Consider the following 27,748-nt stretch of genomic DNA (forward strand, 5'->3'; position numbering starts at 1 on the left):
GGGTTAGGCATCGGGAAGTCAAACTGACAATAAAATTAGCACGGAAAACCTACTACATCCAAGGTCAGTGACGGTTGTTACATTTTCATTCTGATCATAGTCGAGTAATCACCATTTCATCTAACCACGTTTAATTCACAAAGGACACAACAAAAAATAAACGATCGGAAAAACAAAATAAGCTTCTTCGCTATCTGGTCTACTATCAGAAGTGAAGCAGATGGTCATCGTTTCCATGCACCTGCAAGTAACAAGAAAAAAAAACTAGTCTGAATTACCTGTTTGGTATTGCATTAGACTGCAAGTAAGTTAATCAACATATGAAGAACAGAAAAGATAGGCAGGCCACACCAAAAAGGTTTTAAAACCCAAAGGGATGACAGCAAGGGGGATTCAGCAACAACAGAACTTCTAAAGCTAAAACTACTCGGGTAACTCAAATAATGAAGATTTATAACTAAGCAGCCAGGGTAATCAAATCACCAACTTAAAAACACAAAAAACAGGAGAGCCGACAATACTAAAGATTGTGGATCATACTAACCAGTCATCATCACGGAACATCATGACCGTTTGAATAAATGATGCCGTGCTAAACACCTCACCTACCCCCACTGCAGATATGCTTTCACATCCAAGAAGATCACGAAGCTTGCTGTATCACATTGTATCGCCATTGAATTTTAACGGATCCTAAAGACACATGAAAACCATGGAACTTTTAGATTCCAGCTAACTTATCTAAAATAAAAATTAAGGTTTATTGGGAAAAAACAGTATATAATAAAAGAGAGAGATTTATCCAAAAACAAAAGTTTCATTCTAGGAAAATTAATTAACGAGCTAATATGGAAAGTGCATGGGGGAAAGAGATGGATATCTACACTCTAATTCCCACCTCCAACTGTTTTAGCTTTATGTACTCCCAAACACGTCTGGATGCTTCTGTTTGGGTCATTTCCCTCTCAGTAGTCCCCAAAAAACTCAGCAAGTCTTTCAGATATTACCACAAGTGATGCACCAGGTTCAGTATTTTCAGTTGGGGTCTCAACATCCACCTTTGCTCGCTTAGCTTGACTGGATTCCTCTGAACATCACATTAACAAGAAGAAAATTTTAACCATCTCAAATTTCACTGCAGAACAACAACAACACCAACAACAACATGCTTACTGTAATTATCATAGAACATACTTGATGGTTGAAGCGGGGATGATATGTTTAGCCAGTAACTTATTCATCTTAAAACATGTCAGTGCAGTCTGTCTCAAAAAACCACACGTAAAGCATCATCGCAAATTATCTTCCTCTTGTTACTTGGATCCTGGAGGTTGTTTTTCCTTATGTATTGCCACAATTGCTTCACAATCTGCACAAACACAAACCACCATTCTTTAGAAACAACAAAGAATTACTCCATGAACAGAAAAGCTACCTAGCCAAACTAAGAAATGCGCCTGACCACACAGCATATACCTCAGTCCTTGGCAGCGCTGGCTCACCAACCAATGGCCTGAAGTTCAGCGTGAAACACCACATACTTTGTTTAACCCACCAGGTCCACCTCTTCTTTTGGATCCAACTGGGAGCACTGCCTGCAAAATAGTAAAATACAAACACAAGTTCAATCTCAAGTTCAACCACATACTATAAACGGCTGCATGATTTTGCATTTCAAAACAGCTTCAAGCTCGATCAAACAAAATCAACAACGGCCGGAACTTGCACACTAATCATCAGCTAAAAATACCCAGAAATAGAGACTTGCACACTAACCATAAGCTAACAAAATGCCCAAATAATGGATTTTTTTCTACCCGGCAACAAATTTATAATAAACCATTCCAATTGGGTCACTATTTAACCAAAAAAAGTGACAGTTAAAATATTTTTAACTCTGTTTGTTTAGTAACTACAAAGACTCAACCTTTATAATAAATCTTACTAACCAGAAACAGATGGAAGTTATAAACCCTATAAACAATCACTTACTTCTATAATTTACCCTAAAAAAAAAAAAAAAATAAATAACATAAAAAGCTAGATTTTGCAAACGAAGTAAAATAGGAACAAATAAACCCTCAAAACCTCAAATTGAGCCATGAAAAAAACCTAAAACGAAAAAAAAGACAAAAAAGCCCTCAACTTTTACCTCTCTTTAGCCACTTCATTAGTAACAACCCCAGCATTTTGACATGCTCGGTGTGTCTGCCTATGCTGCTGCTGTGCTTGCAGCTGAGGTGGCGGAGCTGGGGGAGTCACCACCGCTTGTGGCTGCCTAAAGTTAAGGGTCTGAGAAAAACCTGGTGCTGAGTGGTGTTGTTTAGAGGATGGTGCTGGTGCTGGTGCTGGTGGTGAGGGTGAATGGCAAAATGGGAAGGGTGAAATTTGTTGATTGAAATTGGAGGGCAAAATGGTCTTTAGGGATAGTTAAGTTAAAGAGCTTGCCCTTGTTGGAACTGAAAAGCTTGCTGTTGTGGTGGCAGATGGCCCGGTGGTGGTTCACCGGGGGCAGGTAGCACTGGCGGTCGGTAGTGATAGGGTGGGAACGGAGGAGAAGGTCAATTTGGTCACGAATAAAAGCAGCTTTGTGTGACAAATCTAGCCCTAATTTAGCTTCAAGTTGCTAGTACGACACCTGTTTTTAATGAAGTGTAAAACGGCGCTTGGGTCTGCTTGCCGCAGCACCGTCTCTACTCCTTTCGCTATCTCCTGGTCCGTTCACCATGGCTTGCCTCTCTTCTCTCTCTTTCACAAAATACTTTTAACGGAAAAAAACGGACACAAACGGAACTCTCTCTTTCTCTCTAGGAAACCGCTCTCTTTCTCTCTCTAGAAAAACTTCTCTGTCTCTTTCTCTGTCTACTTTCTCTCTATCTCTCTCTTTTATAATTTTCAAAAGGACGGAAATGAACCTCCCGGTTTTCAAAACTGGAAATGACGGTTGCCCCGGTGAGAGGCGTGTTTGAGATGGTATAATGGGTATTGAAGAGAAGTCTTCTCTTTCTTGGAGCTCTAGGCTGTCATTTTGGGTATGCGGGATGACGGTTTTGGCTTGCAGATTGGGCGTTGTAGGGGAGGGGAGGCAGGGGTGAGGAGGTAAATCGGTGGATTTGCAAGTGGGATTTTATTTTATCTTGGAATTTAAAAAGGAAAAGATAAGACTTGAGAGAGTGGATAAAGATATAATTAAATTGAAAAGGGGAAATGACAAGATAAAGTGGGTTTCAGTTTTTATTTATTTATTTTTTAAAAAATGTTATTTATAATACAAGCAGTATTATTAAACTCATTTTTTGTTATTTTTAAAATTGTTTGGAGCACCAATACAAATTATATTTTAAAAATTTTTTTGTTAAAACTAAATTTTTTTGTGTTTTGATCGTTTTAATACGCTAATTTAAAAATAAATTTTTAAAAAATAAAAATATATATTATTTTAATATATTTAAACAAAAAAAAAAACACTTTGAAAAACAATTATAACTACACACCTGAACACATCTTTCGATTGACCAAATTAAGATTTAGTTTAATTTTAAAAAAATTCAAATAAATATGAATAGAAATAGATACATGGTCACAAAATTAGTTATTAGGAATAATAATAAAGATCATGTGTTAAAAAAGAAAAAAAAAAACAAGCGAGGGTATATTGGTCATTGGAATTGGATTTGTTATTGGGAAAATGGATGGTTTGATAGGAATTTAGTAGGGTTGGTCAACAACATAAGAATGTTGGTAAAGACCGAAGAGTAACAAATTAGAGCTTTATGGGTCCAAGATCTACTATTGGAACACCTTCTCTTGCAGCAACATCACCTTTGTTTTTTAGGAAAGAGAAATAATTAGACTTTGGAAATAACCTTATTAATCTAAGTGCTTGTCATTGGCCTCATAGATATATTGCAATTTGCAAATGATCCACGATTAAAAAAAAAAAACATAGTTCAAATCAATTTTATTAAACTTGACTCTGTTTGGTTTGGTGGATGACTCTTTTAACTTATAAATTAATTTTAAAAAAAATAAATGATATTATTTTAACTATTTTTAAAAAATACATATATTAAAATGAAGTTGTTATGAATTGATCTAACTTACCCTATTAACCTTATAATTTGAATTTTGGATAAAGTTTAATAATTTTTTCTAAATTAATAAGTTTGTGTCACGATCATATCTTTTTGACTATAATATAAGCAATTATTTAACATCAAAACTGTGTAAGTTGTCGAGATGTGATGAAAAGGCTTGGGTATTAGTTGCATAAATGGACAAGGGGAGGACTTGAGTTCTTTTTATGGGGTCTGAATTTTTTATTTTTTTTTTGCAAACAAGACAAGCACAAAAGGAATAAAAGAAAGAAAAAGAAAACAAAGGGCATGTATTGATGTAGACTCTTTTATCTTTTATCCCTTTATGATGGCTAGATTTTGCGCAAAGCCTGTTTGTGGTCCATATATTCCATGGATCTTCCTTTTAACTTGAAAAATGCCATGTGAACACATGGTTTCAAAAGTAAAATATATTATGCCATTTGAGAGATAAAAAGACCTCTGGTTCAAATTTAAAAAATAAAACAAAAGAGAAACATGTTAGTAATTAATTTATTTAATCATAAATTTTGATTTTGCGGTATTGACTTTGATGGTAAATGATTTGTTATCTATATTATCAACTAGAGTTTAAATTTAAAAGAAAAAAGTTTTTATGAAATATGGTTTTTACCACACTTAGAAATGAATGATATACTAAAAACCTATTAGAGATGCAATTTATTCTTGATATGTGAAACTTTTTTGAGGTAAGAAAACACATTGGATTTAAAATTTTTAAATTAACTCAAAGTAAAGTTATTAAATTTGATATAATGTATTTCATTATTTATATTAAATATATATAAAAAATTAGTTTTTAATTGAACTTGTTGATTTGTCGGGTCAATTCATGACCTAATTAAAATATAATTTAATTTTTTTTTTTAAAAATCATTTTAAAATAAAAATACCAGTTAATGTTTTTTTAAATAAAACAATACTATTTTATTAATTAGATTCCACTCGCTTAATTTGTGTTGCTTAAAGCTTAAAGCTTAAAGCTTAAAGTTAGATTTTAACCTCCAACTACTTTCTTTACTAAAATGAAGCCCAACAATAGAAAGGCCACAAAATTACGAATGGGCTTACCAATTTTAAACCCTAAGAAACCAAGCCCACGTGAGACTCCAACTCCATCACCTAATTGTCTCTCAAGCTGTCAGCAGAGGGGTAACACACCACCATCATGGCACAGGTTCTTAGCATAAAGCCTCTACATTCGTCAACCCGACCCGAATCAAATGGTACGCTATTCTACAACCAGACCCGCAAGCAAGATGGAAAGAAAAGATGGACCACTTTGCAGCAAGAACTCCGCTGTAATGGCAAGTTTTCTTGTCTTTTCCCGGGCAGTGGCAGGGAGTAACAAAAAAGTTTGCTCCTTGATGCTTTATTTTATCCCTTTTTGAGAAAATTGTTACTGGGTTTTGTTTGGATGTAAATGAAGGAAATTTTTGATCTGACAGTGAGAAAGATTGAAGCTTTGAGGTTTTTTGTTTTGGAAATCAAAACCCATGTTTGGATTTTGGGGTGATTGAAAGTTGTGGTTTTGAATGGTGGATGTGGAACGTGATAAGGTGTTTTAAGTGGGTTTTTGAGCTTCCAAGAGAATTGCTGTCTGCTTAATTGGGGAGGCTGGGGGTTACGAGGTAGTGTGCGTGTTAATTGCAGTATTTTTTATTGAGTTGGAATGAATGAAGGTTAGCTGGTTGTTTTAAATGGGATCTAGTTTATTTTAGAAAGTTTAGAATATTCTGTTTACTGATTCAGCTATAGTTATTGTAAAGAATTTTGAAACTACGTTGAGCGTTAAATGTATTTGTAGGTATAAATTAGCTTTGTCTTCTTCGTGGCTGCAGGAACGAGCTTTAAAAAGCTTTAGAAAGTGCTCTTGGTGGAAAGAAAGATGAATTTGAGAAATGGAACGAAGGAAATTAAGAGGAGGGAGGCAGCAGGTGGAGGAGGAGATTCTGGTGGGGGAGGTTGGTTTGGATGGGGTGGACGATTTGGCTGGTCCAATGGTGACAACTTTTGGCCAGAAGCACAGCAAACTAGTCTTGCTGTCCTGGGTATTTATTGCCATGGTAAGGTTTTCCCTTTTCAATTCTTGAGTTTTTGCAATGTTGTTGTGTGTGATTAATTGCTCTCTCCCTTTTTCTTAAGATGTTATTTTATGTGTACAGTATCTCGTAGTTGCAAAAAGCTGACCTGATCCTTGCTGTTATCTTCAATCCTTTGCTATATGCTTTGCGAGGGACAAGAAACGGGCTAACTTTGATATCATCAAAAATCTTGAGAAATGCATCTCTAGATGGCCCTTCTGATTTTTCAAGTGCATTAAAGAATGGCGTTTCTGTTGAAGTCTCAGCTAAAGAGAGTGTCAAGAGAAAATGGGGAAGCGATTGATAAGTTGTGTCTAAGGTTTAACAGTTACTTCATCCCTCCACTAGTAGCTGGTGTGGCATCTATACTTGTATTGGGCAATCGAATTGCAGATTCTTGAGAATGCATTTTTTGAATGGTGAAGATTACCAAGCCTGGCTGCGTAGTGTTTAAATATCTACCCACTAGGGTTTGGAGACGTGCTTCCCTCTTGTTGGGGCATTTTGTACTTGAAACTAATCTTCATCTTCTCCGTGTTACATCAAGATTAAGGAGTATTTGAACATCAAATGGAAAGAGACTTGTTCCATATTTTGTCAGTAACCTTCAAGTCTACTTTTCTATAATATGCATCATTTATCATCTCTAGATAATCCATTATTTTTAGAATTGAGGAGACCTGTTTTGATTCATTTCAAAATTTATATTATACAAATTGGATTGACTTAGTTTGCAGAGAAGGATCCAACAAAACCACAGGGCAGAGCAAGAGCCATTTAGATTCTCTTCATTTGCACTGCATAATTTTCTATTTTCCCAATTTCGTTATATCTGCTTTCTTGTCTGGATTTACTGAGTAATCATATAATATTGGGATTGAAGAGGGGATTTCGAAGGTGAATACTCGTGTCCAGTCTGCTGTACCAACGGTACCCATAAACGCAGCCAGAGATTACTACTACAAGTATGGGTACTGTGGTTTTACTACTGAAGGAGCAATGATGAATGTACTTGGAGCTGAGGACTAGGTTAGGTAAATGGCAAATTTTGCCACCATCCGAGCTGAGCTGTGTTGCTGTTGTGCCATAGTTGACCTAGGTAAGATATCTCTGCCAACCTGCTGACATCACGTAATGATTCAAGCACATCTCTATCAACCACTGGAGTATTGGAGGAGCTAGAGTGTGGTAAAAATCAGTGTGAAAACAAGCTCTTTGTTTCATGATTTCATCAACACAAGGGATAAGGTCAAGCAAATAGTTCAACAAGGATTTCATGAAGTTCGTAAAAAGTTTTTTAACTGAGGTGCATGCATTTGTTGACAAACCCTGCTGTGAAACTACCTTTATCCTGTTATTTCCCTTGATTCTGAAATTATGAACCTCTTAAGAGCATCATAATTCCCTCAGCGGCTTGAATTATGAGTGGGGGACAGAGACTAAAGAAAGAGGAACCATACAATGCAGAGATTCTCCTTGCTACCTACACAATGGTCAAAGTTATTAAACTCCACTTGAATAGGAGGTTGGGCAAGCTAACTAAGATTCACTAGGGTTAATTAAAACGTTTCATTTTTTTTTTTAAATAAAATGATTTGTAATGATTTTTTTTTTAAATTCAAATCAGTTTTAATTAAATTAATTTTTACCTAGATTTTTTTAAAAATTTGATCCAAGGCTAAATTTAATAATATCAATTCTGTGCATGATAATATATATATATCGATTCTAATACATAATTGAATCAATGAAACATTTGTTTGTTTATGGAATCATAATTAATCAACCTACATTATTTTGAATTCTTTCCTCTATGCACTAAGCTAAATAATTATGTGGGTCCTTTTTCTAAATTTAAAATGACATTATAATTGATTGATTTTATAATACTTGTAATCACCAATATTGTAGTTCAATATATATACATATCATAAAATGTATAATTGATGAGTTTTTCTGTATCAATATTTGCTTATCAACTCAAAATGTTGATTTAAAAACTCACCAATCATTGATTATTTTTTTTATTTATTACATTGATTGGGTTTTATAGCAGGTATCAGAACTAACTCGAGATTTAACATGGTAAAACTTGAGTTATGAGTTTATTAAGCTTATTTTTTTTTTAAAAAGTAAAATAATATTGTTTTTATTTTTAAAAAAAATTAAAGAATTAATTTAATCAATTCAGTTATCATAAATTTTAAATAAAACTTAACTCATACTAGAGTAAACATCAACCATAAGTCGGGTTTGATAAATATGAATTTTACATCTTACATACAAACGTTTCACCATTGACAAGGACAAGAATGTGTACATCTAAGCAACCTAAGATCAAAAGTACTAAAAACTGAGAGCTTATCCAAAGTCAAGACTGATAAAAACAGCTGGTTAGACCAATAATAATAATCAGAATCCTAAGCAGCTTTTTTTCATGTCTCAATCATGGTTTCCATTACAGAGAGTCAAAGGGTATCCATCATCCATCCAATCCTAGGCTGTCTTACTCTGACATCTCTGTCTCTGTCTCTCTCTGTATATTTTTTTTTGTTTGTAATCAAAATCATGCACTAATTTTAAAGCACCCATCTCCTTGAATCATGGTCTTCGTGGATCCTCCTAGTGCATGAGTGACCTTCACGATCTTGCCACCTCTCTTTTTTCTTTGCCATTGTTGCTAAGTTAAACACAATTTTAGGATCACCACATGACTGTTTCCTTTTCCTTTGTTTGAACTTTCCAAGAATTAAACTCGTGCCCCTCTTCTCCTCTATCTCTCTTTCTTGGTTTTGCTAGTGTCTTTTTGTTGCTTGAAGGGTTGTGTTTTGCGGTGTTTTTTTTTGAGTGGATTTTGTGTCGTGTTTAGCTTTCTAAGATTCTTTGACCTTCTTTCTTTTGTTGGTTTCTGGTTTTTGGCTTCTTTTTTGTGTTCCTTTGCTTTTTGGGGCTTTCTGTTTTGTTTTTTGTTACCTGAGGGAGACACAGACGGAGAGATAGATACACAAGTCCCTGTTCCATCTAGTTCTTTTTGTTACTGTTGATGGGCTGTTGATGTCTTTGGAGGTTGGCGTGGATTCAAATACTAAAAGCATGGGTTTTGATGAGAAAAACAAAGATGAAGTTTCAGAGACAAAAGCAACAACGAAAACACCTCCAAATGAAGAAGAACATAATGTTGATGAACGTAAAAGTGGTGGGATTAGTAGAAAGATGAGTGAGAGTTCTCTTTATGCAACTGATCAAGAAGAAGAGGATGATGATGAATCTCATGAAAGGAAGATTGAGCTTGGTCCTCAATACACACTTAAAGAACAACTTGAGAAAGATAAGGTTTGTCTTTTCTCATTCTTGTTTCTTGTCATTGTTACAGTTCGATTTTTGCTTTATTTATGTCTATTTCTTTTTTCTGTTTTCTGGGGTTTGAGAATGTAGGATGATGAAAGCTTGAGGAGGTGGAAGGAACAGCTTCTTGGGGCTGTGGATATTGAGGCTGTTGGAGGTAATGAGATCAATCAGCTTAGAAAATTTCAAATGTGTTAATTTGAAGTATAGTTTAGTTTTCCTTTGCAATTACTGGTAAAGTTTTTGTTAATTAGGGGTTTGATTTTGGTTAAACACAAGTATAATTGTCAAATTAGACTTTTCTTTTCCCAAATTTTATAGCAATTGTGTTTGATTTCATTTGTTACTATGGTGTGTCATCATCTCCATTTATTCAAGTATACTATTTCATTGGTTGAATCTGTAAATGGTTGAATTTTGGATTAAATTTCCTCCGTTAGCCTCTTGGATTCTTGGAAGCAATCTAATCAATTAATGGCAGGTCAAGTTTGTTCAGATCTCTGACATTATCTTAATGGCTTTTTTTTAACTATGTAGAGACTCTAGAACCTGAAGTTAAAATCCTGAGCCTCGAAATCAAATCCCCTGGTAGACCTGATATTGTTCTTTCAGTTCCTGAGAATGGCAAGCCTAAAGGTTCTTGGTTCACCTTAAAAGAAGGTAGCCGCTATAGCCTGCAATTCACTTTTGAGGTTAAGAACAACATTGTTTCCGGCCTCAAATATAGTAACACAGTTTGGAAAACTGGTGTCAAGGGTAACAGTCTCTCTATCAATCTCTTGCAACCTCACCCTATCTGGCATTCTTTTTTAATGTGTAATAATGAGTTTCTCTCGTGGTGATTTTTCCTCACAGTTGATAGCTCGAAGGAGATGATCGGAACCTTTAGTCCTCAGGCAGAACCTTACACTCATGAAATGCCCGAAGAAACTACTCCATCTGGTATTTTTGCTAGAGGATCATATGCTGCTAAAACTAAAGTAAGTTCTAACAGTTTTCCTTGTTTTTTAGCCTTTCGATATTTTCATGCAACAAATATGTGGGTTCAAAATATGTTCAACCTAGCACCTTTTCTCAATGATACTTGTTAAATTTGAAATGTTACGGGCTCCATAGACTTTATTTGAAGGTTTTAGAAGGCATTTTCACATGGACTATGGACATCATGTTCAGCCCTTTTCATCTGTTCTGCTGATTCACGTGACAGTACATGTGGGGCACCTACATTCAAGAGCATGATTTAGAAAAAAAGGCAAAAATTCAAATAATTTCAAATATGCTAGCATTAAATCCATTACCATTTAAAGTCCCACCACTTTAGTTACTGTTTCAGAGCATCCAGCAAGGCCCAACTTAAATCTGCTTCGAATTGACATGCAGAGTAATGTTCCAATCAACTAGTTCTGGAGTAATGTGTGCCATAAACTATACAAGTGAAAATTTTAATTTGTGTGTCATCCAACGTTTAGACATTAAGTTTTACAGATAAATTATTATATCCATTGAATTTCTGGTTTGCACAAGCTGCTACTGATTTCCATTGCTTTCTTCTTTCTCTGTCTCCAGTTTGTCGATGACGATAACAAGCGCTACTTGGAGATCAACTACACCTTCGACATCCGTAAAGATTGGCTGCCAACTCAAAACTAAGGGTTTCTTTTTACCTTCAAGTTGCAGCTTCCATATAGTTGTTTTACAAGTTGGAATATGCTTTTGATGTTTAACATATCTTCTTTTTATTGTCTTATTTATGACTCCAATTTGAGACTGGTCATTTGAACAATGAAGAGAGGATTTACAAATTTTCAGCTAGATGTTCATTTTCATAATTGTTGGTTAATAAATCCACCATTAGCTTAAATTAAGCACTTCCTTTCTTTCTCTTGGATCATTATTTTGTTTATTGTCTCAAGACAAAAGAGATGAAGACAGAGAGGACATGTCCTCTATACTTTTACTTTTTTTAAGGATAGGAATTCACTTTAAAACCATCCCAGAAACAATTTTATTTTATGTCTGCATCTTCATTTCTCTAACCAACCACATTCTTGTCTCTTTTGTACTTGTCCCTTCAGTCAGTCGCGTGACATTAACTAAACGCAGCATTATTCTCCTTTTGCTCTGCTTTCAAAGCTGGACAAAGTTTTCTGCTTTAACTGCCTTTTTCTGTCATGTTCTCTTCTGTTTTGCATCTTTTGTCGACTCTCAGTTTAGTTTTAGAACACTACCATGTTGAAATGGATGACTTGTGGGGGTAATTGGCTCATCTTTCTAAGGACAGTGTCTGGGGGACTAGGAGCCTTTGATCATGGTGGGAGGGAACACAGCAGCACTTGTCTGCACTGTCATTGAGAAAGAGTTACTAAAGGTAGAAAAGAACGATGGATGTGATTCAGGACACTCGTCGTTGCATTGTGATCAAAGCCATGCAGCTTCTGAATATATATTCGGATCCTAGCAATGCAAGCGATTGTGAATCTGCAGTGGCATTTAGACAGTGTTCGGTTAGTTCCTCAGTATAGAAGAGAAGGAGGTACGAGGAATAAGAATACATTTTGCTAATTTCATGTTCATGTAAAAAGAGGGATACAGAGGACAGAGACGGCCAAACCAAGTTATTTTATCTCTTTAAATATCTCATATTTTCAATCATTATACTCAGCTCTGGATTATTAGAACTGAAACTAGAAAATATAAAAACGAAGCTTTTGTTATTTTATTTTTCGCCTAGGTATCTGGGCTTGTTGATTCCAAGCTTTGTAGTGATTAGGCTTGCTTCCAAGTCTATATATTTTTTATTTTATCAACTTTCAAATATGTTTTATCCGTATACATATCCATATTTTAATTTTTTTTAAAATATTTTTTAATAATATAACAGTATTAAAAGTTTGAATTTTTTATTTTATCAAATTAATATGAAAAAAATCAATGGATCAAAATAAACAATAAATTATTTTATATAATTTAATAGTTTATGATAATTAAGAAGGAGTGAAATTAGAGTAAATTATTTTTTTATGAATTGAAAAAAAGTAAATAACAAGAGAGTGTTTTAAATTAAAAAAGTAAGATTTTTCTTTTACTGTATGAGTTGGTTTCTCAACATTATAAAAGAAAATAATATCATTATTGAGAAATTAATATAATAATTAAAACATACATAATATATTGAAATGAAAAATTCTTCATGTTCTTAAGGAAATTGGATTTAATGATGAAGAGGTGTGGATTGAATGATAACAAAAAAAAAAACGTGTATTTGTAATGAAATTATTTTCTTGCATTTTTAACCATGTTAGATTTTAATTTTATTTGATATATAATTGGTTTAATTACTTATTTTATTATTAATTATACTTGAAAGAATACTTTAGTGATTAATTAAATAATAATTTGATTATACTAATTTTTTTAGCCATGAATTATCTTTCTTAAATGATTACAAATTATTCTTTTAACATGTTTGCTGGGCTGTAAATTATCATTTAAAGTTACTAAAAAGAAATTAATAAGTAAAAACAATAGTTTTTATTTATTTATTATTATATAAATATCCCAAGTTTAACAGTAATATATACAACTTGTAAAATAGATCTTTCAATATTTTATTAAAATATTTTAATATCAACACATTAAAATAATATAAAATATTAAAAAAAATAATTTAAAATAAAAAAAAATAAGAACCCGACCTAGCTTTCATGGTAAATTGGATGACTAAACCTAGTTCTAGATTTTGAAAATTCCATGATTTATCCATTAAAGCCTCTCGGTTTTTTTTCTGTTTTGGGTAATGTTTTCTTCTGTCATACCCTTCAAAAATTATCCATTAAAGTTAATATATATATATATCATGCTGTTCAAATATATATGACTAGTGATATATATAGTTGTTTAATAAATTTTGTTTTGTTTTGAAGGACAATTAAGTTATTTAAGTACTGTAAAGAATAAAATAACCAATTTATTTCTGATCTATTTAATAATGATTAATTAATGTATCATAAAAAAACTATATTACCTTAAAAAAATTATTTGATTTCATTACACCGTCATTGCTATATCGAATATATATATAAACAATGCCTTTTAGTGTTCCTTACTAGATTTAATACCTGCGCTTCACAGCAGGTAATCTTTGGAGACGTGGAAATTCATAAGAGTAAAAGTGATTTTTGCTAGATATGACCTCCTAGGATCTGAGTAATTGGACTGAGTCAACTCAAGTCAGTTTTTTATTGTTCACAACAAAGCTTTTTTCAAGTTTATTTCATAAATCAGTCATGAATTTAAACAACTCTAAAAATAATTAGGTTTTTAACCAACATTTAATGAATTTTAAGGATAAACATGCGCACTATTTAAAGCTGAATTAATTTTTTTTATATAAATTTATATATAAAGCAATATATATATATACCATTAAGTAAATGGTGACCGAATAAAAAGAAAGATTATAAAAAGTAACTAAGAAAGAGGAGAAAAAACAAAAGACCAAACTAATTAGTCCTGTTAAAGATACATTAAAAAGATGAGATCTGTGTAACTAAAATCTTTAACCAAAAAGTCAGATGCTGAAAGGTAGAAATGACTTAAATTAGGTGGCAACTGGGGTGGCTATGATCAACTTTGCTTCTTCAATAGTACTGTATATCGCACACCATTTTGTTCCAAAGCATTCAAATTAAGCACTATTCTTCTCCTTCATCTCTCGCTCGGTTTTCGTCTAAGCTTATTGCCCTTTAATTTATGCTTCCGTCTCTGCTTGTTCAGCTGCTTTAATGGTAACTTTGCACTTAGCCTTCTCCAACTCTGTATTGGCAAGAGCTGCCTCTCCTGCGAGCTTGGCTACCTTAAATTTATGAACCTCGTCAATCTTCTATAGATTGAGTTCAGTAGAGCCTGGATCAAGAACATTCAGCATCCAAATATTTGAACCAATTTAAAAAACATGTTTTTGTTAATGGTTCATTAAGTTATGGTGTCTCATATCATTTTCATTATAATCTATCAATTAAGTTCCTTCCTGACATTCAACAGCCAACTGAGTCCATGTTCACATGCAGGCTTGAGTTCAATGACAACTAATTTCTTTCAAATTTTTGGTGCAATTGATGATGAAATAAAATACTTTTTTGAAGATTTCAGGCAAACAATGACCAAGGAGTTTGAAATAATAAATATTGGTCTAATGTCCTACTATTTAGAGATTGACATCAAATAAGAAAAATATAGAATCTTTGTGAATCAAGAGAAGTTTTCAAGGGAGGTTATCAAAAAATTCATGAGTGTGGAATATAGATGTTAAAGAATAATGAAGGGGAGACACTAAAGTCTACAACATTTAAAAGCCTAGTTGGGAGTTTGGGATATTTAACATGTACTCCATCCAAATATTTTTTTTGTAGTGAGACTTATAAGTAGGTTTATAGAGACACTTAGTATGATACACTTCAAAGTTTTGAAGCAAACTCTTCGGTATATCAAAGGTATTGTTAATTTTAGCTTATTCCATGGTTATTCTAATAGCTTTAAACTTGTGGGTTATATTGATAGTGATTCAACTGGAGATATGGATGATAGAAAGAACACTACAAGTTTTGTTTTCTACAATGGAAGTTATAGCATTCACACAAAGTTTAAAGAAGCAATCTGTAGTCACTTTGTCAACATGTGAAGCTGGAGATATAGTTACTATATCATGTGTTTGTCATTCTATATGACTAAGGAGATTATTGAAGGAATTGGAATGTCACAAAAGAAACCTATTGAAATTTATGTGGACAACTCATCAGGCATTACATCAGTAAGGAATCTAATATTTCATGATAGAAGGAAGCATATTGATATAAGATTTCATTATCTAAAATATTGCATTGCAAATAAAGAAGTTAAAGTCAAGTATGTGAAGACTTAAAATCAAATCACGAATATTTTCACAATGCTACTCGAATATGATATGTTTTCCAAAATAAGAGACATATTGGGAGTTATAAGAAAATCAAATTTAAAAGGGGATGTTGAAAGTAAACTAGATTTTAGTTTTTCTAAAGAATAGAGGAGCCGATTGACTTGAATTAAATGAATTTGTCAAAATGGTTAAGTCAGCATAATGCTTTCTTATTCATATAAGTTTTTTTCCATTGTAAATTTAATTTTTTTTTATAATCGAGGACTTTATGCCTATATATGAGGTATTATTAATTAATATAGAGAGTGAAATAAAAAAGAAAAACACTTCAATAAAATTAACCTTCCTTTTATTTTTATTCTTCTTCTTTAGTTTTGTTCTTTGACTTTTTAATATTGCATTGCTTAGTTGATCTTATACCACACTTGTTTTATTTCCAACATAATACGCCCAAGTAGCTAACTTAAACAAAGAAACCTAACCAACATGTCAAAAGGAAGAATGGAAGCCGTTAAAGATCTAATAAACTGAAAAAAAAAAAAGGAAAAAGCAAACTCATAAATCTTTCATAAAAAATAACAAACCACAAAGACATAGATAAAACAAGACCAAAGAGAAAAATATTGGAGCAACGAAACAGAAATCACGAGGAAGCAAGCAAGAAAAGAAAAGAAAAGAAAAAAACTGAATAAGGAAAGCTGCAACACACACACACTAATCCGGCAGCCCCTCTCTAAATCAAGCAAGAAAAACTACAGCTACCAAACCTGAAAAAGTAAAGGACAAATGATGAACATCAAAGCTAGCATGAAGAAGAAGCAGAGTCATGTACTATCACAGCTTATAAAATGACAACAAACTCATTGACAATAATACGAAAGAGGTCTAGTTCTTGGAAAAAACAAAAACCTCGTGGCAAAACTATCATGAAAAATAAATTATTAATACCCTCAGTTAAAACTATAACTAAAAGAGCAAAGTTTTTTTTTACTGCAGTCTGTACAGTGCAGTCCACAGTAAAAGCTGAATTATTTTTTTTTTTTTAAACAATTTTTTGTTTTTTTTTAGTTTTTTTTTTCTTTGTTTTTTTTACCTGAGCTGTCTTTTTTTTTTTTTTTAATTTTTTTCTTCATTTTTTCTTTGTTTTTTAATGGATATTTTTTAATTTTTTTTTTTTGTTAATGTTAAATTTTTTTGTATCTCAAACTTTTATAACACGCATTCCAGGTTTAACGGGTTAACCTAGATTTTTTTTTTTCTGGTTTTTCTTTTTTATTAATTTTTTTATTTAATTTATTTTGTTAAATTAATTATGGGTTAACCCGTCAATTTTTTTTTTCTATGCAGTTATCAAACTTTCATGACGCGAATCCCAGGTTTGACGGGTTAACTTGGTTTGAGGGTTAACCCAATTAATTCAATTTGTTTTTTTTACTTTTTGCTTTTCTTTTTTCTTTGTTTTTTTTAATGGATATTTTTTTTAATTTTTTTTTTTGTTAATGTTAAATTTTTTTCTATCTCAAACTTTTATAACATGCATTCCAGGTTTAATAGGTTAACTCAGATTTTTTTTCCTGGTTTTTCTTTTTAATTAATTTTTTCATTTCCACAATAAAACACTGATTCCTTAGGTGTTTTTTTTTTTTTTTTAAGTTGTATTAGTTTTTTTAGCTGTTTTTTTTTTTATGTTTTTTGGGATTTTTTTTTGCTTCTTCCTTTGTTTTTTTTTTTTAACAATTTTTTTTTGTTTAATTTAGTTTATTAATGTTTAATTTTTTTATTTAGTGGTCAGACTTTCATAACACGTTTACCGGATTTAATGAGTTAACTTGGTTTGACAAGTTAAAATATAATTTTTTTTTGCTTTTTATTCTTTTTAATTAATTTTTTTCGTCTAGTTTAGTTTGTTAATATTAAATTTCTTTATATTTAGTTATTAGACTTTCATGACACATATCCCGAGTTTCACGGATTAACCTGGTTTCACAGGTGAACCAAGTTAATTCCAGGTTGACCCGTCAATGTTTTTTTTTTTATTAATTTCATAAATGTTTTTGTTTAACTTAGTTTGTTAATGTTAATTTTTTTATTTAGTTATCAGACTTTCATGACACAGATCTTGGGTTTAACGGGTTAGCATGGTTTGACGAGTTAACCGGAATTTGTTTTTGTTTAGTTTAGTTTGTTAATGTTCACTTTTTTATTTATTTAGTTACCAGACATTCATGACACGGATCCCGGGTTTAACGGGTTAACTTGGTTTGATGAGTTAACCTGAAATTTTTTTTTGCTCTTTTTTTTTCTTTTTTAATTTTTTTTTCGTTTAGTTTAGTTTGTTAATGTTAAATTTCTTTCTATTTAGTATTTTTTTTCTTCTTAGAGGTTTTTTTTTCTTTTTAATTAATTTTATTTAATTAATTTAGTTTATTAATATTTAATTTTTTTTCTAAGTAGTTTTCGGCTGATGCCTTTAGTTTTTATTTTTTTTTGCTTTTTTGTTGTTTTTATGCCTTTGACTGTGGACTGCACAGTGCAGTCCACAGTGAAAAGACTGATGCCTTTGGTTTTTTTTTTTAATTAATTTTTTTCTGTTTAATTTAAAATTGTTAATGTTAAATTTTTTTCTATTTAGTTATCAAACTTTCATTACACGGATTCCGGATTTGACAGGTTAACCTGGTTTCACGAGTTAGCCCAGTTAATTATGGTTTAACCCATTAATTTGTATTTTTTTTTTTAATTATCAAACTTTCATGATGTGAATTTAAGGTATGACGGGTTAACCTGGTTTGAAGGGTTAACCCAATTAATTCATATTTTTTTTCTCATTAGTTTTTTTTTTCTTCCTGTTGGTTTTTTTTTAACTAATCTATTTAATTATCACACTTTTATGACACGACCTTGCAATTAGACCCACGTCTAATGCTATTGGATCTGATATTGTAGTCTAAACACTTTTATGCTAAGGGTTAGCCCAAGTTTAATGTTATTATTATTATTATAAACATTACTCTTGAATCAAGCGATGCAACCAAAACTGAGACTCTTGGGTATAACTTTACAAAAAACCCTAATACTTTTAAATCTTGACTATTTTTGAAATGCAAAACATAATTGACCCGCGGCATCACGCGGGGCATGTAACTAGTATCAACTAAACCAGATCACTTTTCCAGTCGAGCACTACAATATACTGCCAAAAATAAAGCACTGCCAACTTTCCATCCCTCTCCATACATGAAAATCCTTCATGTCACTTGGCTGTGTGTTGCCATTATCATCTTGAAACACTTTCACCATCAAGGTTCATCACCACAATGGTGGTTTTGTCGATGTAGACCCCAACAACTACACCCTCATCACACGTTAATTAATCATTATCATGTATCCCATGGAAAAAATATAGTTTGAAAACCTGACCGGTCCTCGACGGTCCATCCGCGACCTGATGTTAATTGATACAGTCATAAAATAAAAAGAAAGGATAAAAATCAGTTTTGTTTGTAGGTTTGGGCAACAACTCGCTAGAAGTCATGAGAAATTGAAATACTGTGTAAATACACTGTAAAAGCTATCACATGTTTCATTGTTTTTTAAGAGCACAATTAGCTTCTTCTTCTTCTTCTTCTTTTTTTTTTTTAAAAAATTTTAATTTAATTTAATATAAATATATATCCATCCTCTCCTGTCAAGCAACAAACGTTATCTAAAATTTATAGCTGAGGTAAGAAGGTAACCAAAAGAGTCTAAACCAAAAGAGTGACAGGGAAAGCAACTTGGTAGCCCTTAATTTAAAATGCTTTTATTTTCTGCTTTTACTTTTGGGATGACCCCATATGCCATGAAGCTTTCTTCTTTATTCACAAGATAAGGAAATAGAAAGAGGAATAACGTTACACTCCAAGCTTGCTCATCTCCAGTAATTCTTTTTGATTACCTCCGCTATGAATTTTAGATGACGTTGTTGCTTGACAGAACAGGAAGGGATTTGTGCTCATGAGAATCATAAACTGAAAGCCTTATATTCCATTTCTCATTTTAAGTCTTAATGATGATTCTTATATACAGAGTAGTTAAAAGTATCTTAACGTTTTAGCTTGTGCAGAGAGCAAAGTGTTTTATTCTTTCCTGAGAATAACCTTTGATTTCATTGATAAAAAGCAAAGCGCAGTGACCAATTACCATTCAAGTTGGTAGCGCAACAATAATTAGCTTGTGCAGAGAGCGAGCGGTTTGTGGCACGAGGGACTAGATACACAAAATCCCACCTCAAGTACTGCTCTTTGCATTCAGATACATTTTGGCTGTAAATTAAGGTATGTGTTGCCATGCGTCTCCCTTTCGTTTCTTCATTTCTCTCCAAGTCTCTGAGCTTAAATTTGAAAGTTGTTTTCTCCTTGTGCAGTATTATATTTGAAAGTCCATTGATGGTAGAAGTTAATTGGTCTTGCATGTGCTAGGGAATGTAAATATAAAAATTATTCTTAAGCGTCATCCACCTAATTTATGAAATAATTCCTTGTAAGGTCTCATGAACTGTTTTAGATATAATACTTTAAACTAAAGCATGATTTCGATTATGCAGAACAATTCTTAGTCCTTTCTCACTCCAATCAATTCTTAGTCCTTTCTCTCTCAATATATATATGCTATTGACTGTAATTATATTTTAATCAATTTGTTGTCGTAGTGACACTTTTTCCAGAACATGAATAAAGGGAGGGTCTTATTAGTGTGATTTATATGAACTACTACGAAATATGTTGTAAATGCATAAGTTGAAATACGGTTCATGCATCATGTGATTATTAGCTAGAATTTTGTTTAATTGATTAATATATCCTTAAGTAAAGTTCATGTCTGGCTTATAATGAAGGGGAGCAACCATGGATGTGGATGTTTATCTGTACGTGGTTGTCGCATTGTGGAACGACTGGCAGCTTCGCTCAATGATTTTGCTAAGTCTCTGGCTGCAAATTTTCCTCCATCGCTGGCAGTCGACGAAAGTATACAGCCGGAATCTGGCTTGGGACGCTGGGTTTGGCTAGCAATATACGTCAGCTTGACCCGCTGGCAACTCTTTCATTGGGTACAAATTACTCGCAATCAAGGGGGTTCAATTTGTACCACTAAAAAATGAAAGCAATCACCCCGGCATTTTTGGTCATCGATGCTTCCTTGTCCACCTTGGTGGCCCTTACACCTTTACTGCCTATGCAGTAGAGGACAACGAAACTGTGGTCGAGCATGTTCTTCAGCTATTAACGCAACTTTCGATGTCCTTTTATGCAATCATTGAGGTCATGGTGGAGCATGGATCCGCTCAGATATTTAGCCATTCCTATCTTTATTGCCGGAATCATGAAAATATGGGGAGAGGGTTTTTGGTTCTTTGGTTAGCAAGCTCCAACAAGTTTTAGAGACTCCGCAAACGAAGAAAGGAAGCTTCTACGAGAGCAATTAGATCACAAAAATTTCACGCGATGAACTCGATAACAGGGATACAACAAGGTACGATGAAGTTTTGGGATTTGATGGCATAAGACCAGAAGCAAAACATCTCCATGAAGCTCATTTCTTTATTCCGAACTTTGAAGTTACTATATGGAGATTACCTTGTTACATATCCAACTCACATGATCAGCAGCTATATTATATTTGAAGAGCAAGTCTTGCTGCCGAAGCATTCGAGTTTGATAGAGTGGAGTTGGGTTTCATGTTTGATGTCCTTTTCACCAAGGCGATGACAGGGGTTTTCTGGCGGCCTCGCCTCTTTCTCCGCTCCATCAACTTTCTACTCTTCTGCCTCTGCACTACTTGCATTCTGGATAATGGCCAGAAACTCCAAAGCCTATTCCGAAATTGATATCACTATATCATACTTGTTGCTAGGAGGAGCTGTTGTTCTTGATATCTACTCAGTCATTTGTGATGCTTCTCTCTGATTGGACTATGCTTGGCTTAGCAAGCAAAGGAAGCCACTGCCGGAGTCTATTTGTCAAATTTATTTATTCTTCTCGGTGGCTGTCGTTTCTTATTCATAAAAAAAGGTGGAAAGAATCTATGAACCAACATGCCATACATAAGCCAAATTGAGCAAAGAATACCAATGGGAAATCTTTTCAGCAAGGCGTCACAACTTTCGGAGATGGAAAGATGATGTGGATTGTCGGGGTTTAGAGGAATTGATATTCAAACGTCTCTTAGATATGCGTTCAAGATACAGTTGCCAAGAATGATCAAAAAGATGATATTGGCAGAGAGAGGGTGATCATTGCACTCGAAAATTATAACAGATGCTCCGAAAAATTTGGTTTGGTCTGTGGTTGATATTAGACTTTCATGAAAGCTTCCTATTATGGCACATTGCCACTTGGTTTTGTCACGTAGGCCATTACTGAATCTCCTCTTGTTAAAGTAAGCAGATCTTTAGCTTAGTTACATGTTGTATCTTCGGAGTGATATGCCGTTTATGCTACCTAAAGAGATGGGTGAAGCAAAGTACATGTCAACCAGCGTTCGAAGCCACTTTTCAAGTTGAAGAGGGACAAACGGAAGGGTCAGTGCTATCTGATGGTCGCAGCCTCGCCAGTGCATTGGACTTGCTGGAGAACAGAGGATGGGTGGTCAGATGAAAACAAAATGGGAAAAATGATATCTCAAGTGTGGGTGGAGATGCTAACTTTTGCTGCGATTCATTGTGGATGGAAAGAGCATGCAAAAGCACTTAGTCAAGGAGGAGAGCTGCTTACTTTTGTGGCCGTTCTTATGTCTCATCTTGGCGATAAATGAGCAAGTGTATCTACAAGTCAAAAATAATTACTTTGGTACCTTGCATATGTTATTATTCCTTCTTCTTTTTTTTCATTTGTTTATTTTGATAATAAGATTTTACAGTTTGTGATTGATACGTTATTATATGTACAAAGGGTTGAACTCTCGGTTTCTTAAATTATCATGTTTATATATTATTTATATGACAACACGTTTGTTCAAAGATATCCTTTCTCTTAAGGCAAAATCCATGTACAATATATATAATATTTATATGATAACACGTTAGTTCAAGATATCCTTTGTCTTAAGACAAAATTAAAAAAAAACAGAAGAAGAAGAAGAAGTCGTCAGTAAGCTCCAAGTTTTCCTAAACGTACTCATGAACTTTTATTTCTTGTAGCATTAGATGGAGCTTTTCTCCTTGATTTAGGGGTAAGAGAAAAAGGGATAAAGTCTTACAAGCTTGTTGATTTCCTGTCCACATTTTACATGAATTATATATTTTCTTGAGAGGATGGGAAGTCATTAATTTGTGCTCATGATAAAGATTTAGCTTGTGACAATCGAAAGCAATTTATTCCAGTGGTCCTTTTATTTTGTAGTAATGATCTGTTAGAATTATGAGATTTTGCCTTTAGAAAGATAGAATTAAGATCAGTTTTTCATATTTGAATTCTGTAACAGTTTATCTCCTTCAGGATTTGCAGCAGAAATATTCTGCTTAGTCTAGGATTTCAATTCCAATAATCTCTCAAGTTTGTTGAGAGTTCTAATGCATTTCAAGTTCTATGTAAGCCTATATATAGGCATTTGAAGTTAATGAAATTTATTGATCTTTTACTCAACTCTGCCATCTTAAATCTGTTTTCCTTTTTCTTTACGTAAACTGTATTGTTTAAGTTTAATTCATTTCCATCAGTGGTATCAGAGCAAATAGATCCTACGGGCTGTGGGGCAAACAAATTTTTCTTTCTTTTGAGTGATAACAATAAGAGAAGGTGAGGCAAACACAGAGAGGGTGAGCGAAACACTTTGAGAGTTATTTTCTTTCTGTTTTTTTGTCAATGTCTTTCTTCAAACAATATTGTATCTGCAATTCCAATTTTTAGTGGAGAAACTCTATCATATTTGGGCTGTCAAAATGAGATTTTATCTAAGATCTCATGGCTTATGGAATGTTGTGGCAACCGATTCTGATCCTCCACCATTGAATGCAAATCCTACAATTGCTCAAATGAAAGCACATGAAGAAGAAAAAACTCAAGAAGGACAAAGCCATTACCTGTCTTTCATTCTGGTCTTGCAGATCATATTTTCACAAAAATTATGAATCTGGAAACACCAAAACAGGTATGGGATAAGCTTCAAGTTGAATTTGAAGGCAGCAGCAAAGTCAAAGCAGTTAAACTTCTTGCATTTAAGAGGGAATTTGAGTTGATGAAGATGAAAGACAATGAATCTGTCAAAGATTATTCTGGCAGATTAATGGATGTTGTAAATCAAATGAGCTTCTTGGAAAACACATTTGAAGATCATAAGGTAGTAGAAAAACTTATGATGTCTCGTTCCTCAAAAGTTTGAAGCTAAAATCTCAGCATAGAAGAATCTTGCGATCTGCAAAGTCTGACTATTGCTGAGTTAATTAGCAAACTTCATATTCAGGAGCAAAGAGTTCATATGAGAGATGATGAGGCAGTTGAAGGGGCTTTCCCAAGCAAACAACAGGGAAAGGATGCTGGTAATTTTCTACCAAGAAACAAACCTGTCAAGTATGCTAAAAGGAAATCAAGTATACCTTCAAAAAGACAGACTTTCTCAACCATGTTCTTATTGCAGAAGAACTAACCATACTGAGAAAGATTGCTGGTTTAAGGGGAAAGCTTCTCTTCAATGTTTATTCTGTAATAATCTCGGTCACAGTGAGAAATATTGCAGAATCAAGAAGAAGCAACCTCAGCAACAAATACAACAACAAAGCAAATGTTTCTGAAGAAAGCAAAGATGAGGAGGAGCATTTGTTTGTTTGCAACACAAGCTAGCAATACCTCTGAACAGAATACATGGCTTATAGACAGTGGCTGCACAAGTCACATGTCCAAATTTCTGTCAATTTTTCTCTCTCTATTGACAGATCAGTTCAACCGAAGATTAAAGCTGGGAAATGGAGATATTGTGCAAGCTAAGGGGAAAGGAACTATTGCAGTCAGCACAAATAGAGGTATTAAAACCATCACAAATGTTCTTTACATTCCTGAACTAGATCAGAAAATCTCCTTAGTGTTGCACAAATGCTTAAGAATGGTTATGAAGTCTCTTTTTAAAGAAAATTTTGTTTTATCACTGATACACATAATTCAGAGATAGCAAAAATCAAGATGGATGGTAATAGCTTTCTATTTGAAGCTTGATGCTGTTAATGGACATGTGTTTAGTGCAAAGATTGATGAAAGCATTCTTTGGCACAAAAGATTCGGTCATTACAATCTTAATTCATTAAAGTTGCTGTATGATACTGGAATGGTAGAAAACATGTCTGCAATACATGTTACTGCTCATACATGTGGAAGTTGTGAACTGGGAAAGCAGCATCGACAACCATTTCCTAAAGGTATATCCAAAAGGGCAACACACAATGCTGGAGCTGGGTTCACTCAGACATATGTGGACCTATGAGCACAACTTCTTTGAATAATAATGTGGTATTTTATATTATTCATTGATGACTATAGCAGAATGACTTGGGTTTATTTTCTGGAAAACAAGTCACAAGCTTTATCTATGTTCAAAAACTTCAAAAGCATGGCTGAAACTCAAAGTGGTCAAGAAGATCAAAGTGTTGAGAACTGATAATGGTGGAGAGTATATTTTCGAAGGAGTTTAATGCCTTTTGTTCAGAAGCTGGAAATTGTGCACCAGCTGACGACTCCTTACTCTCCACAGCAGAAATGGAGTTTCTGAAAGGAAGAATAGAACAGTGATGGAGATGTCCAGATGTAATATTTTTTGAAAAGAAGTTGCCAAGGTTTCTATGGGCTGAAAGCAGTAAATACTTCAGTATACCTGCTTAATAGACTTCCAACCAAAGTCTGTTCAAAACAAAACACCATTGGAGGCATGGTCTGGAGTCCGGCCTACTGCCAAACATTTAAAAGTGTTTGATCATTGTGCTATTTTCATGTTCCATCTGCCAAAAGAGGAAAACTGGATGCTAGAGCAGAAAAAGGGATTCTTGTGGGATATGCAACAGAATCAAAAGGTTACAGAGTTTTCAATCTGAATTCAGCCAAAATTCAGGTCAGCAGAGATGTGCAATTTGATGAAAATGCCTGCTGGAATTGGGACTTAAAAGAAGTTCAACAGACTATCACAGCTGCCTTGAATCACCAGTACAAAGTATTGATGATGAAGATCAACAAGCCATTGAAGCAACTTCAGATACAACAGTACTTTAAGGTTAGACAACTGTCTGATGTGTATGAAAGATGTAACCTTGTACATGCTGAGCCTACAAATTACTCTGAAGCTGCAGGAGATCCAGCTTGGATTGAAGCAATGAAATCAGAAATTGATTTCCATTGAAAGAAATGGGACTTGGAGATTGACTGAAATTCCTGGAGATAAAAAGGCAATTGGAGTGAAGTGGGTTTTCAGAACCAAATTCAATCCAGATGGTTCAATCTTCAAACACAAGGCTAGATTGGTTGTTAAAGGTTTTGCTCAAGTTGCTGGAGTGGATTATGGAGATACTTTTGCACCAGTAGCTAGGCATGACACTATAAGACTCCTACTTGCTCTTTGCGGGACAAAAAGGATGGAAAGTTTATCATTTAGATGTGAAGTCTGCTTTTCTAAATGGTATACTACTTGAGGAAATTTATGTTCAGCAACCAGAAGGCTTTTTGTTGTTGCTGGTGATGAACACAAAGTTTACAAACTACACAAAAGCTCTTTATGGTTTGAAAACAAGCACCAAGGGCTTGGTACAGCAGGATTGATACTCATTTGATTCAACTAGGATTCAAAAGAAGTGAAAATGAAGCTACCCTATATCTGAAACAAGATGAAGATGGTTTGCAGCTGGTGATATCACTCTATGTAGATGACATGCTAGTTACTGGAAGCAATGCAAAGTTGCTGGAAAAGAGTTCAAAACTGAAATGCAAGAATGTTTTTGAAATGTCTGATCTTGGCATTATGAACTACTTTTCTTGGAAATGGAAATACATCAATGTAGTTCGGGTATTTTTGTTTCACAAAGGAAGTATGACCTGTTGATTTACTCAAGAAGTTCAAAGCCTTGAGTCATGCAAAGAAGTAGCAACTCCTTTAGCACAAAATGAGAAAGTTTCAAAAGAATGATGGTGAGAAACTTGAAGATCCCTCTGGATTTAGAAGCCTAGTGGGCAGGTTTGCTATACTTGACAGCAACTAGACCTGACTTAATGTTTCCAGCTGGTTTGCTGTCAAGGTTTATGAACTCACCTAGCAAACATTCACATGGGAATTGCTAAAAGAGTGTTGAAGTACATCAGAGGAACAACTGATCTTGGCATCTGGTATTTGAAGACAGGAGGAGTAAATCTGATTGGTTATGCAGACAGTGACTGGGCAGGGAGTGTTGATGACATGAAGAGCACCTCTGGATATGTTTTTTAATATTGGTTCAGGTGCAATCTGTTGGAATGCAAAGAAGCAAGAGGTGGTGGCACAATCACAGCTGAAGCAGAGTATATCTCCATGGCAGCTGCTGCAAATCAAGCAATTTGGTTGAACAAAATTGCTTGCTGATTTGGTTCAAGAACAAAGCTCACAAACTGAGCTTCATTGTGACAATAAATCTGCCCATTGCTATTGCTCTAAATCCGGTTCAACATGGCAGAACCAAGCACATCAATGTGAAGTTTCATTCTATAAGAGAAGCTGAGAAGAACAAGCTTATAAAGCTACACTACTGTCCAACAGATGTTCAACTTGCTGATATAATGACTAAAGCTCTTCCTAGATCAAGACTGGAATTTCTAAGGATGAAACTTGGTTTGTCTAAGGCAAGTCTCAAGGAGGAGTGTTAGAATTATGAGATTTTGCCTTTAGAAAGATAGAATTAAGATCAGTTTTTCATATTTGAATTTCTGTAACAGTTTATCTCCTTCAGGATTTGCAGCAGAAATATTCTGCTTAGTCTAGGATTTCAATTCCAATAATCTCTCAAGTTTGTTGAGAGTTCTAATGCATTTCAAGTTCTATGTAAGCCTATATATAGGCATTTGAAGTTAATGAAATTTATTGATCTTTCTACTCAACTCTGCCATCTTAAATCTGTTCCTTTTTCTTTACGTAAACTGTATTGTTTAAGTTTAATTCATTTCCATCGGATGTCAAAGAACCATCTCAACCCAAAAGCTTAAGCTGTTAGGTGAGGCCCCAAGATATGATTTATATTATTCTCTAACACACCCCCTCAAGTGAAAGCCATTTGGGCTTGAAACTTGCACAGGCCCACATTACCTTGT

General features: G+C 33.8%; 1 protein-coding gene and 1 pseudogene across 1 annotated transcript; one reads left to right on the forward strand and one right to left on the reverse strand.

Annotated features, from left to right (window-relative positions):
* On the reverse strand, positions 1-2,721 carry LOC118046161 (uncharacterized; annotated as a pseudogene).
* Positions 2,722-8,639: 5,918 nt separating this feature from the next.
* LOC118046174 (rho GDP-dissociation inhibitor 1) lies at positions 8,640-11,349 on the forward strand. The gene is made up of 5 exons (XM_035054967.2): positions 8,640-9,535; positions 9,638-9,704; positions 10,085-10,303; positions 10,403-10,527; positions 11,114-11,349. Exons 1-5 carry the CDS (start codon positions 9,257-9,259, stop codon positions 11,195-11,197), a joined length of 774 nt encoding a protein of 257 aa, XP_034910858.1. The 5' UTR covers positions 8,640-9,256; the 3' UTR covers positions 11,198-11,349.
* The last annotated feature ends 16,399 nt before the right edge of the window (positions 11,350-27,748 follow it).

The sequence above is a fragment of the Populus alba genome, chromosome 6, assembly GCF_005239225.2.
Source record: "Populus alba chromosome 6, ASM523922v2, whole genome shotgun sequence".
Classification (NCBI taxonomy): domain Eukaryota; kingdom Viridiplantae; phylum Streptophyta; class Magnoliopsida; order Malpighiales; family Salicaceae; genus Populus; species Populus alba.